Source organism: Molossus molossus, unplaced genomic scaffold, assembly GCF_014108415.1.
Source record: "Molossus molossus isolate mMolMol1 unplaced genomic scaffold, mMolMol1.p scaffold_m16_p_20, whole genome shotgun sequence".
NCBI classification, from domain to species: domain Eukaryota; kingdom Metazoa; phylum Chordata; class Mammalia; order Chiroptera; family Molossidae; genus Molossus; species Molossus molossus.
The window spans coordinates 3,215,002-3,229,810 of NW_023425356.1; the positions used below are offsets into that span (position 1 = coordinate 3,215,002).

A 14,809-nucleotide genomic window follows, 5' to 3' on the forward strand; every position below is an offset into this window, starting at 1 on the left:
ACTGCTTCCTAAAAGTTATTAAAAAGGCATCAAATTGAGGAAGAAATTCAAGGAAATATTCACAAATAGTAATGTTAAAATGTGGAAAAAAATCACACTCATTATAGACTATCTTTGAAAACAAGTTAATCTATATATTCTATAATAGTTTGAAAATATAAATCTGTTTTAAAATACCATGATATATTTCTATAAAGTCCAATACAAAATTCTAAGTGCCTCCTCTTTAATTAAATATTAATTAGGAGGAAATACCGCTCAGTTATCGTGCTGTTTACTCTTTTACAAACAGGCAGAATTCAGATGAACAATCTTTCCATTCAATCACACAGTTTAGTATAAATATAAAACAAGACACCCCTTAAGCATTTTAAGTAACAAATTAAACATTTACATTTTTTACTGTGCACTGAGGCTTAACATTTATGCAGCTTCGAAACCAAAGTACAGCCTCCAGGGAAGTCTCTCCACTGACAAATTAATACCTTAGAGAACAGAGCTGAATGGTGGCAATGAACTCATTTGTTCCCCCAATAATGAAGAATGACTTTTTCTTTACCACATCTGTGACTGTTGCTATGGTGACCCAGACTTACCTCATTGCTTCTCGGAGGGCTCCTCGCTCACCAAGAGTCGTGTGCTTGATGTCATCAAAATTATTCTCCAGCTTCTCACAATCCTGCAACATATTAAAAAACGCATTAATCCTCCAACATCCGGAGATAAAATTACATCTACGCAATTATGGGAAAATGTAATTGATTATATTGATTATGGACTCATGAAAGACATGCACACCACTTTAATTGGGTAGAATTCATTAAAATTGACAGTGTGAATTCAACAGGAACAAAATAAAAACGTCTTATGATACATCTGTCACAGAAGTCTTTTTACCAGTTTTCCAAAATGATTAAAAATCAGTTCTCTAAATTAATCTTGAAAATATCAAAGCTAACTTAAATTCAAAAGAGAAAGTCAATAATGTTTGAAATTACAATTAATCATATAAGATAAATATTTAGTTCTAAATAAATTAGCATTTACTAAGATTAAAGAATAGAGCCCAGGTATAATATAACTTTAAAAAGTTCCAATATTTTGGAACTGAAATTTTATACAATCTTTAATAACAATTGTATATATATTTTTTACAATTATCTACACACACACAGACACAGATGCATTTCTTATAATTACGTGACATCATAACAGGTTCTTAGCATTGCTGGGCTAAATTTTCTAAAAATTTTTACTACAATTATAACTATTTTTTAATTTAAAACTAACAATTTTACAGGACCCTAGTAAGTTTTAAAAACATTATGTATAGGATTAAATTTTAGACAAAAAATTGTACCCATTTGAATGTCTGGCAATTTGGACTTCCTATAGAATTTAGTAGTATTTAGGTAATGAAATAATAAAATTTAGTGTTTTAGTTAATTCAACAAACAGAAAAACTAAATGATAAAATGTAAAATATTAGTGTGTTCTTTGTATTCTCAAATACAGTATGTTGGATTTCAGAAAATTATAGAATTTATATTAATAATTTCCCATGTCTAATAATTTATTTTTTATTGATTTATTTTTGTTACAGATGCTTCTCCTTTTTCCCCCATTGACACCCTCTCCCCAGCACTGCTGTATATGTCAATTGGTTACGCATACATGCATGTAAGTTCTGTGGTCTATCTCTTCCCTCCCCTCTCCTCTTCTTAGTTTGTCAGTCTGTACCCCACATCCATGTCTCCATGTCCATTCTGTTCATCAGTTTGGTTTGTTCATTATATTCCACAAATAAGTGAGATCATGTGATATTTGTCTTTCTCTGCTTGGCTTATTTTGCTTAACGTAATACTTCAGGTCTCTCCATGTCATCTCAAAGGATATGAGATCCTTCTTTCTTACAGCTGCATAGTACTCCATTGTGTATATGTACCACCGCTTTTTTATCCATTTGTGTACTTATGGATACTTGGGCTGTTTCCAGATCTTAGCTATTGTAATTAGTGCTGCTATAAACATAGGGGTGCATATATTCTTTCTGATTGGTGTTTCAGGCTTCTTAGGGTATATTCCTAGAAGTGGGATCACTAGGTCAAATGGCAGTTCACTTTTTAATTTTTTGAGGCAACACCATATTGTTTTCCATAGTGGCTGCACCAGTCTGCATTCCCACCAGCAGTGTACTAGAGTCCCCTTTTCTCCACACCCTCGCCAGCACTGGTTGTGTGATGATTTGTTGATGGCGGCCATTCTGACAGGTGTGAGGTGATACCTCCTAGATGTTTTAATTTGTATCTCTCTGGTGATTAGTGATGTTGAGTATTTCTTCATATGTTTCTTGGCCATTTGTATGTCCTGTTTGGAGAGGTGTCTGTTTAGGCCCTCTACTCATCTTAATTGGGTTATTTGTCTTCATTTTGTTGAGTTGTATGAGTACTCTATATTTTGAAAATAACCCCTTATCTGATGTATCATTGACAATTATGCTCTCCCATATAGCGGGTTCCCTTTCCATTTTGAGGCTTGTTTTTTTGTTTTGTTTTGTTTTTTACTGTGCAGAAGCTTTTCAGTTTGATGTAGTCGCATTTATTATTTTCCTTTGTTTATCTTGCCTTAGGCATTGTATCAGTGAAAATTTAAGAATTAACTTATTTAAAATCTATGGGCATATGTGCTATTAATTTTACCTTGACTTTTTTTTTTAATCCTCACCTAAGGTACCTTTTTCCATTTATTTTCAGAGAGAGAGAGAGGGGGCGAGAGAGAAACATCGATGGGAGAGACACACATTGATGGGCTGCCTCCCGCATGACCTGACCAGGGATGGGAACAAACCACAACCAAGGCACATGCCCTTGACAGAAATCGAATCTATGACTCTTTGGTTCCTGGGCCGATGCTCTAACCGCTAAGCCAAACAGGCCAGGGCTGACCGTGACTTTTAAAGTCAGCTAAAGATCCTTTTCAACACATAGTTATATACTTCCATAATAAAAATCTTGAAAATTACCTCTTCTCTAAAATAATTTGAATTCTGAATAACAGTCTTCTTTTACATGGGTCTGTAGGAGCTGGCATCTCGTGACCTTTGTCTTGTCCTTTCACTATTTTAGTAGTGTCTTTTCATGAAGAGAATTTCTTGTTTTTAATGAGGCTCTATTTATTATTGCTTAAATTTATGGTTCGTGCTTTTTGTGTACTATGTATAAAATTTTACTTCCTCAAAGTGATGAATATATTTTCCTATAGATTTACACAGTATTATTTCACATTTCACTTTTAGATGTGCAGTCCATCTGGGATTGATATATTTGTATACGGTGTGAGTTAGGAACTCACATTCATAGGTAATCGATTAAATTAGTACTATTTATTGAAAAGACTATCATTCCCCCCTTGCACTTCAGAATCATCTTTTTCCCTAAAATAAGTCTCAGCACATACTGGGTCTGTTTCTAGGGTCCATAATGGTTGACTGCTCAGTTTCCTATACTTGTGCCAATATCATACTATTTAAATTATAGCCATAATAAATTAAAACTCCTACACATAAATATAAAAGGCAGATAATTCAATGGGAAGTGAGCAATGACTATATAAACACAACATAAAAGAGACTATCCAAATATCCAATTTAAAAAACAGCCCAGCCCATGTGGCTCAGTGGTCAAGCATTGACCCATACACCAAGAGGTTGCTGGTTCAATTCCCAGTCAGGACCCATGCCCAGGTTGTAGGCTCGATCCCCAGTGAGAGGCATACAGGAGGCAGAAGATCAATGTTCTCTCTCATCGATGTTTCTATCTCTCCTTCTCCCTTCCTCTCTAAAATCAATAAAAATATATATATTAAAAAAATAAACAAACATGCTCAACATCATTGGTCATGAGGAAGATGCAAATTGTAACAATGAGATGCCACTACACTTTTGAGAATGACTAAAATGAAATAGATCACACAAACTGGACTTTTTAGTGTAGAAAGCAACAAACGCACTGCTGTTGGAACTGCAAATTGTTACAACCACTTTGTAAAAGTCATTTGGCAGCATTTTCAAAAGTTGAACATTCCTCTAGGAATACACTCACAACAGAGGTGTAACATGTTCCTCAAGTCTTGTACAAGAATGGTAATAGCAGTACTGTTCAGAATTGCCCCAAACTGGAAACAAGGCAAGTGCACATCGAGGTGGAATGTATAAATAAGAACACATCAGACAGTGGAAAACTACACAGCGATGAGAATAAAGAGCTACAGGCAGTGACAAGATGCACCTCGCAGCCACAATGCCAAGCACAAGAAGTGCACAGAAAAGAGCACAGAGCAAAATGATTCCACTTACATGAAGTTCAAAAATAGGAGGCTCCCATAAACAATCCAAAAATGAAAGCAAGAAAGCAATTCCACTTATGACCATAAAAAAAATACTTCCAAATAATTTAACAAAAGAAACATAAGATTTGTGATTCAAAAGAATAAAACATCACAAAAAGTATTAATAGACCAAAGTCAGTGGAACAATATCCCATGTCCAGGGATTAGAAGACGTGATATTGGTAAATGGTACTGCTGCTTAAATTGATCTAAAGAGTCAAAGCAATTCCTGTCAAAAATCCAGCTGACCTTTTATTTTGGCAAATTCTGACAAGATGATCTTAAAATTCATATGAAACTGCAAGGGACCCAGAACAGTCAAAATATTCTTTAAAATAGAAGAGCAAATTTGAAGAACTCATATTTCCTGATTTAGCATAGTATATCACTGCATAAATATTTGTACACAGATGTTCCTTACATTATTCATAAAAGACAAAAAGTAGGAAAACCCCAAAATTCAATCAAATAATAGATATATGAACAGATGCAATATAACAATACAACAAAATATTATTTGGTCATAAAAAGGGAAGTTCTGATTCATGCTACAATATGGGTGAGACTTGAAAACGTTATAGCATGTGAAAAAGCCAGATACAAAAGGCTACATTGAATGATTCCATTTCTATGAAATGTGCAGTGTAGGCAAGTCCTTAGAGACCAAAAGATTACTGGTTGCTAGGGGCTGGAGAGGCAGGGTAGTGGGGTTACTTTTTAGAGAGATTCAAGTGTTTTGGAATTAGTGGTGATTGATGCACAACTCTGTGAATATACTGAAAACAAATAAATTAGACACTTTTAAAAGAGTAAACTTTATGCATGTGAATTGTATCTCAATAAAGCAGTTATTACAAAATAGGCAAAGCTAACCAAGATGTTGGAATTTGGTGGACAATGACTACAGGAGGCACAGGAAGGTTTCCTAGGACACTCTTTCATTAATTTAGTAAAAATTCATAGAACTAAATGCTTAAGATCTGTTTACTTTGCCATGTCATTACATTGCAATAAAAAGTTTTCAGAAAAGAGCTTGAATTCTGGTTAAGAAATCTTAATGCAATGACGTATCACTGTGGTTAAAATAAAAACATGCATATAAAAAGTTCAAAGTATCAAAAAAAAAAAAGTTCAAAGTATCAAAGACTTAATAAATGTTAGCTACCAGCTAATACCAATGAAATAACACTTCATTATTTATTAAAATTCCATACCAAAGATCCAGTCCTGGTCACGAAGTCTAACTGATCCCGCTTAAGATTTGATACTTCATTAATTAAATTACAACCTTTTTCTATGGTGACTAGTCTTAAAGGATGACGTTTAGACAATTATAAATGCAAAGATGAGCAACTAAATTATCTGGATTCGATGGCCTTTAAAGAACAATTTTCCAGTACTTCTGGAATAAAACCAAGTGCGATTCGTGTCCAGGCCTCAAGAATAGAGAGCAGAGTCCTCTCTTTGCCTCAACAGTGCCAGTGAACAAAACAGCGTGTGCGGGGACAAGCATGCATTTCCACTTGACGAATTACCGTGCCCTTGACAATATCTACAAAAAATAATATGTTTTAAAAGGAATTTTACGCTCCTAGATGTTCATTGTAGCATTTTTATGGTAGTGAAATATTGGATGAAAAGTCTTAAATGTTCAACAATCAATGAATGGTCAAATAGGTCTCTTTGAATTTGAGGACATCGCTGTCCAGGTGGATTTTTAACAAGCCAATGTTTATAAGACAGCATATAATTTTAAAAAAACATTATGAAATCGAATATTACATATGCTATGACTACTCTTATGGAAAACAAATAAGCAGAGACAAAAAAGATGAGAAATGAAAGTTTAACACAGATTATCTCAAAATGTTGAATAAACAAGAGTGTTTCTTTTTCACTTATACTTTTCAATATTTTACAAAGTTTCAGTTATGGCTTTATATTTCTTTTTACTTCAAGATAATTCATAAGTAAGATTTTTGAAAGTTTTTGGAAATACAGGATGGGCAAAGGTAGGTTTACAGTTGTGTGTAAGTGAAACATAGCTTACTCTTGTATTATTTTCCATAAAAGCAATTGTAAACCTACTTTTGCCCATCCTGCATATGTATTTTATGTCCGATATGCTGTTTTGTAAACTATAACACAACAAATAGGTGCTAGTAATAAGAGAAATTAATCTAAATCAGGATTTGATTTTTTAAATATTTCTTAATTTTTCCATTACAGATATACTTCACTGGTCAAGATTTTGGCCTCCTCTGTTTGCCAGTGAGTTATTGAAAGTTTCTAATTCAAACTATCCAAAAAAAAGCTTCCATTTTCCTGTTTTTCTACTTTACTTTTGCACATAGGTATAATGATATACACAAAGTAATAAAAGAAAATTAAGCCATATAACAAAATCATGTACATTCATTTACTACATTCAACCTACAACATAGTTTGTGCTACTCAAATAGTGCCATGTGGGCTGCATGAGCACCTAACAATTCTCTAACACAGCCAGTAGGTTGTGGTATTTGGAATGTACTGTTTTTAACCTTTAGATATTTAATTTTAATAATTCGTGACTACTGTCTTTTCATGGTTCTAGACTTCCCAATGCAATTTCCAAAGCTGCATAATATTGCACTACACCCATGTGCTAGTATTCATTTAGCCAAGTTCTAGACCAAATTTGGTCTGTGTGCTTGCTTCCTAATGCTGCTATAAACACAGAACGGGAATCGAGGGCTGGAAATGAATTAAATGCTTTAAAAAGCCATAAGAAAAAATTATTCATTGACTAGGATTATTCATTCCAACTAATTCCCATTTAATTCAAATTGTTTTCATAAAATGTATCCAAAGTATGCGATACTATCTATGGTAGAGACAGTAATCAAATTCAGAGTTTCTGATTCTAAATCTCATTCTTTTCATTCCTAAAATTTAACCATTAATGGAAAACAATGTGTATTTTCTCTGTGGTCATATTAAATTTACTTTCCCTGCAACTAGGTTAGACATAAGCCCAACCCCAGCAATTTACATGAATTACTGCTAACTGTCTTACATTTAAATCTTAAAGTAGGTTTCATAGCCTTTATGGCCCTTCACATGAAAAACAACACCTATTTTTAATTCAATGCTTCCTCACAGATGGTTTTTAAATCAGATGTGGGAATAGATGTTCCCACTTAATTGCAATGGGCATATTTTTAATAATCCTCCAGTGTGGGATATATACACCTATACACATATACACATTATGTGTACGTGTACATATATATATATATATATATATATGTACATATATATATAAAATCTAGCTAGATGGAGTATGGAGTCTTTAATAGAAATAAATCTGTCCTTTGTCAAGATATTCTTGTTTTGTATGGTTGGCTTATAGAAAAATCTTAGAAACTTTGCATTTGTCAGGGATTAACATGACCAAATAACACTGTATCTGAATCTCTATTTAAAAACAACTGTTTTGAGTTAGGGCACTGTCTTACTGTCTTGAAGACCTACAGTGCTATTGGAAATGTGAGATGTAATCATTAAAACCAATGGAATGGCCTGATAATTGCACTACTGTAATTAAGAGAGAATTTTAAGATCTCAATGTAGCCATTTAAAACTTCTCCCTAGACTAGAACAATAATGCCCTTGGCAAAAGGAAGTCACAGACAACAAATATTAGTGGCATCTTGATTGGGACACAGCTCAGAACCAAAAGCAAACCCAGATGGAGCCCTCAAAGCCCTCCTGTCACCCCAACAGCCATGTCTGAAGTCCCCTGGGGAAAACTGTATAATAAAATGTAATAGACAAACATAAAAAATGATATTTAATTATTCATTATAATTTATCAGTCATTTCCAAAAATGAATGTTAATCTGATCAATGTTTCTGGCAAATGTCATTTTACAGTAAAATCCATATGTAGACAACTTTTTAAAAACAATTTTTGAGGAAATTTTACTTTTTCAGATTTATATTTTTTAAGTGGTTTCAGAATCTCAAAAGGCTCCAGATGTTACCACACATTAAAAAAAAAAAAAAAAAATGCGTTTGCCTCCTGGTCTGTGGTGGGCTGCAAGCATAAAGAAAAAATACATACAATTTTTTTCTTTTGGCCCTGAAATCCCTCATCACCTTCCTTCCCTCACCACCTGCACTGTAATTTAAATTTTTTCTTGGCTTCTACCACTGCAGAGGAACGAGTTCATAAAAGACATTAAAGAAGAAACTGCCAACAAAAGTTCACTGCCACCAACCCAGTGCCAACAGGCATCCCCAGTATGGGGTGCAGAAAAGGAGAAACTTTGTTCAGATGAATGGTGTGCAGACCACAAAGACACAGCCTCTGGAGGACTCTGAGAAAAGGGGGGCCAGCTCAGATCCAGTGTCTGCCCTGGTCCTGACTGGTCCACTTCCATGGAAATGAGGAATCCAAATTTGTGTCTGACTGGTCCAAACAGCACTGTCCTGATGGGATGAAATTGTGCATTCTAATTGGTTGTTAGGGAACTGCTCTTCTTGGTTAGTAAAGGTACAAATGAGGATGTAGCTCTGCAGCTCTGATTGGATGGAGCAGGTCTCAGCCCATTGGTTGAGGCACAATTCCAGGAGCTCCTTCATAAGGTGGCTCAGCTGGCAGGAGCACAGTACAGGGGCTGGCTGCTCAGCCTGCGACTTTTCCCTGAAACACGTCCTCCCTGAGAGGCCTCTGCAAACAATGGCTGCTAGACTCTGGTTATGAATTTGGGCTCAATGAACCATGGGGTTCCTTTTTGACAGATATATTTCATCTCGGGGTCAATAAAACAAATAAAATTAGTAAATTTTGAGTTCTTAAAAGCCCATTCCTAGCACAAAACAGTAGGATTGAAAGACTACTTGATTATATAGTTTTTACAGGAGATAAAAACATTCTCTTGAAGGCAGAAGTGGGGGAAAAGTTGGACTCAGAAGCCTGAAGTAGCCCTATTGAGCTCACTGAGGCCCCAGGAATTGAGACCAAAATTCTCAGACTTTGCTGCAAGTTCGGAGCAGCTGAGGGACGTCTTCACTTCAGCGGTGCTTTTACCTGGAAGTGGTCAAACTGCGTATCCTGCCATGAAGTGGAATGGGCACCTAAAGTGGGCATTAGGTTGTGTACCAGCAAAGGAAAGAATACCCCCTCTTACACTCCCGAAACCCCACAAAGCTCACTGCCCAACAAAACAGTGTGGGAAGCAAGCAAGGCCTGCAAACATTTAAAAGGTCAAATTGTTACCTTGACCAAAATTATTTATGTTCCGAATTGGACATCAAATCTAAGATCTTTTAAAAAGATTTTCCTAGAACAATATATGACAGAGAATCAGAAGTTGAAATGTCATTCAGAAAAATGTTAGTCTTTTACCATAATGAAATAAATATCTCAAGCATCTAACATCATCTGCTCATCCATAAATAAAATAAGTATCAGATCCACTGAATGAGAGGCAAACAGACTCGCTATCATGTCTACTATCAATAACATGTCCCTAACATTTGGGACAACTATATGTCCTCCTACCAAAGTTTATTTGCAACTCAGTTCACGTGAGTATGAATCTGAGAAAAATCACACACTCATTTGTAAGTAACACATGTCTTATATGTTGTTCACTGTAGAGGATTCTATGTTAGTCTAGGACAATCCCAGAAGACAATTTCAGGCATAAGTAAGACATAGGAGATTAATTTTCCAGGCTATAAAAAACTACCCAACGAGTCAAAAAATCACGTTGTCCATGGTGATGACTTACATGTTCCCCTTTGATTATAATTGTGAGAAAGCCGTCGCCGTCACAGCAGACACAAGTCAGGGTGTGTATTGTGTAGAAAAGAGGAGAAAGGCAGAGGGTAGATGAAGGGGAAGAAGGGACACAGAGAGAACAGTGACGTACTCACATTAGCAAGCACGAGAAGAAGAAAACCAGTGATTAGTAATCAGACACTGGAACGAGCTGCAGACCTCCGGACGCCATGGCGCGAGCTGGGACACACAGGGAAACAGAAGGACATGAAAGGCATTGCAGTTCACGCCAACCAGATACTCCATTGGCTACAACAAGCAAAGCCATCCCTACTAACTTAGGAGGAAAATGGAAATCCATATTAGTGACCGTGGTAAATGCTATAATTTTTTGGCATGTAAGAATGAATTATAGCCAACATTGAGGCTCACTCTGTGTTAGACTCTCTCCTGGGAGCTTTCCCCATTCGATCTGTGTGAGAACCACAGACATCCTTACTTTGCAAATGAAGAAACAGGCACAGGGAGATTATGATAACTTGCCCAAGGTGATCTAGCTATTAAGGGACAAAGCCGGGATTTGAACCCAGGTGGTCTGTCCTGAGAGCCAGACTCAAATCCTGCAGAGACTGCTTCACAGAATACTGTGAATAAAGTGAAGATGATCAAGCTCTGCATAGGTCCTCTTCCAGGGATCTGTCACTCCATTTACACACCGGACTGGAGAGATAACAGCTACCAGCAAAGTAGGGCAGAAATCCTTGCAGAAGTCTGTCTAATTTCTCTCCAGATGTGCTGTACTTTATGATGTAGAAAAATAAGGAATCTGATATACACATGTTTAAGCCAAATTAATACTCATAAATATTTTGCATGCAACAGTCTTTCTTTGGGTCTGTGACACCACCATGACAAATATAATGAGCAATTAAATCCCCAAGTGCTCAGATTTTGGCAGCAATTAAAGTGGAAACTAGAAAGTAGGCATCAAAAAGAACTGGTTTGGGTGGCCTCCTGCCAAATGAATCCCCATGGGTGGAGGGAAGGTCTGGAGTTTCAACTGGGATAGATTTATAGTGCTTTATATCTCATCTGTGTTAAGGACTGTATGAAAGTATAATAAAACAAATGAGTGGAATATCAACAGCAACTTGGGACAAAAAAACACATTAGGAGATCTCTGGATGCTGAAAAATTTAAATAAGATCACTGAGTTGTCTTTGCTTAAACTATAGCACAGAATAACAAATTCAGCCAGACAGCTACCGATTCACATCCTGGAGGGAAGTGCAAATGTTAGCAGATCGCATTACTAAATAAGAGAGGCCTGATTACCACATGACTTAACTTCCATAGGACTGCACTTCCTGTATGACGTCATCACAGTAACCAGAACTAAACAGATTGGATCTGAGCTTTATATACAAACTAATTTTAAAAATTAGAAAACCAATTTGAATAGATAGAAAACTCAGTTCTATATCATACGGGCCACAAAGAGTTAATGGCACGCCCACCAGAAACAAAGTCTCAGAATTATTTAATAGCAAAACTTCAAGTCAATCAATTAAATTTCAATTCAGAAAATAAAATCTTGAAAATCTAGTATATGTTAGGCATCATGCTAAGCACCAGGAATATCAGGGGAAATAAAAGAAGACCCCAAATTTATTGCAATCAGGTGAGAAGACAGAGGAGTTAATTCTGGAGCAGAGATGTCTAGGTTATTACTTCTGAACATGTCTTTGAAATGAGTCAACATTTTTTAGATTAAGAAAAATGAAAGACTAAGGTATTAGAATTGCTATCACCTCAGACCTCAGTGTTATGGCCTACTAGCTAGGTGTCCTTAGGCAGGTTACTTAACTCCATTTGTTATAAGTGAGATATTCTTACCTTCTTGGGGCATCAGCAGAATTAAATGAGATAATACATGGAACTCATTTAGTACACTGATCTAATAGAAGGTTTTCAATAAATAGAAGAAGAAAAAGAATAAAGCAAAGGAGAGAGTGTCCACAAGAATTTCACCCTGGTCCTAATGGGTCAGATTCTAAGGGGTGAGGTAGTAAATGTGTATTTTTCATGTTTTCCTGGTGATTCTTATGAATGATAAAGTAAAATAAATACACATTTAATGTTTTGGCTATAAGATCCCTACAAAAATATAAGGAAAATCATGATCCTTTTCTCTTAAAAAATTAAGTATTTAAGACACACACACACACAATATTCCATATACAATTTCCAGGGGCCACTGGACCCCCTGACACATCCATGGCACCATGACTATGCCCGCCACATTGCACATCGAGAAGGATGGTTTTGCAGTGAACTTAGGTAATATGGAGGTGAGAATTACAAATATAACCAGCTGCCCAATGCCTTGAAGCAAGGGGTCCAACAGTTAGCAAATTTCTCCTGGTGTTTCATAATGACGTTTAAGTTCAAATTACCAATAAAAAGCATGACGTGAAAGTCAGCCCTTTAGCCAAGCTAGAAATGAAAGCCATTCCCTTGCTCATTCAATATTTATTGAGATTCTAACAGGTGCCAGACATTACACTGTTTCTGGGATACCAAGGCTTAAAAAAGAAAACCAAAAAACCCTTCTCTTTCGAAAAATACAAGTTCGATACAATAAGTAACTGGTATCAGGCAAGTAAGCCCCTGTCCAGGGGAGAATCGCTGCCGTGTATTAATCATGCATTAATGACCCTTTCAAACTTGCAGCACATGTTATTCTGAAGGACCCACAGGGAATTATCACCATGGAGGCAATTATAAATTCACATTTTAAAATCTGAGAAATTTAAATAAAATAGCACACTCCAAGTTAGACTAATACAATTCTAAGATGATTGAATGTTGATTAATTTAATGGTTTTCTTTAGGCAGTGAGAAAAATCGAGAAAAGATAATAACAGTGCATTTATTTCTCATGTAGTTAGAAATTCCTCGGGTCTAAATTCCTCTAACGAACGAGTCCAGCCAGCGGTGTGGCTCAGTGGTTGAACACCACCCCGTGCACCAGGAGGTCACTGGTTGGATTTCTGGTCAGGGCACATGCCTGGGTTTCAGGTTTGACCCCAAGTAGGGGGTGTGCAGGAGGCAGCTGATCAAAGTTTCTCTCTTATGGATGTTTTTTCTCTCTCTCCCTCTCTCTCTAAAATCAATAAAAACATATTTTAAAATAAAGATTAAGTCCATTAGGTGAAATGTTATATTTTAATTTTGTCCCCTGTCAAAAAAGCCCCAAAAACTAGTCCTACTGAAATTGTTTCTATATCAAGGAAGAAATATTGTCAAGATTCAGATACTTCAAAATTCCAGATGATCATTCTGCTATGATTTTCAGATCGACACAAGAGATTCATATTTCAATAGATAATTGCTTTTCCCTTTGGTATGTCTTAACTAGTCTAATCCTTTCAGGGAACATTAAGACATAATCATATTTAGCTAATGTCATTTCACTAATGGTGGCCAGCTTACAATCTGGCCTATCTAGGAGACTCTATGTGAGTCACAGTGAAATGGAATATAACATAGTGGAAGAAACAGGAGCTGTGGAGACAGGAAGTCGGTTTTAAGTCCCTGCTTCACAACTGAACTGCATATGCGTTCTTAGGAAAATGCTTAACATCTCCATCTGCAAATATTCCCTCACAAAATGAAGGTATCGATGAAGAGAACAAAAGTAATGCCACCCTCTTCAAAGTTTTGTTGAGAGGGTAAATTAAGCGAGATTAAATATGTGAAAATATGTTCTCGACAAGAAGCACTGTTCAAATGTTCCCATACAAGTTAAATGGACAGAATAAATCTCGTAGGTTCAAATTCCAAATCAAAATGTATTTTTTTATAGTTACTTTGAAATATTTTAGATTTCAACCCTCATTCATGGTAAGAATTACATAATATTTTAGTACTTTCCTAAGGTAAGCAAAAGTTAAAATAAATATTTTGCAGCTTCCTGTTGATCCATTAATTCCTATACCTGAGGAAGTTCAACAAATTCAAGACTGTTTACTTTTTCATCTGAATATCTTATTCAAAACCAGCACACAGTTCTTTACATAATGGATAGTGATGTTCTGATCAAGTCTCCCTGGTGTGCAGGGTAATCAAATAAAACGCAGTATCATTATTTCAACAAACACTGGGCAGTGCTGTGTACAGAGGCACTGCGATCTCAAACCACTAACAACCCCTATTCTTTTATTTTCGGAAGTCATTATTATTTACTGATTCACTTCATCGTGACCAGGAGGCGGCTTTCCAAGAGCAATTTAAATAATGAAAATCTATTTCAATCAGGGAGGTTTGCAAACTCGGTGTGACCTGACCAGTCTCATTTCCTGCCCGGCACCCCACGCTCAGAGGCCGAGCCTCCTGCTCCCGGCACAACCCTCCCCCCCGCACAACCCCCCGCACCAAACACCCCCCCCCCCGCCGCCCTCCCGCACCAAACACACACACCCCCGCCGCCCTCCCGCACCAAACACCCCCCCCCGCCGCCCTCCCGCACCAAACACACACACACCCCCGCCGCCCTCCCGCACCAAACACACACACACCCCCGCCGCCCTCCCGCACCAAACACACACACACCCCCGCCGCCCTCCCGCACCAAACACACACACACCC

At 36.6% G+C, this 14,809-nt stretch overlaps 1 protein-coding gene across 1 annotated transcript in view; it reads right to left on the reverse strand.

The window, feature by feature from the left end:
- The window catches only part of DPYD (dihydropyrimidine dehydrogenase), a 587,465-nt gene that overhangs the window by 523,895 nt on the left and 48,761 nt on the right, over positions 1–14,809 (reverse strand). Inside the window, exon 3 of the mRNA XM_036272711.1 lies at positions 597–679. Coding sequence (XP_036128604.1) covers positions 597–679 — 83 coding nt within the window. The remainder of the gene's footprint in view (positions 1–596; positions 680–14,809) is intronic.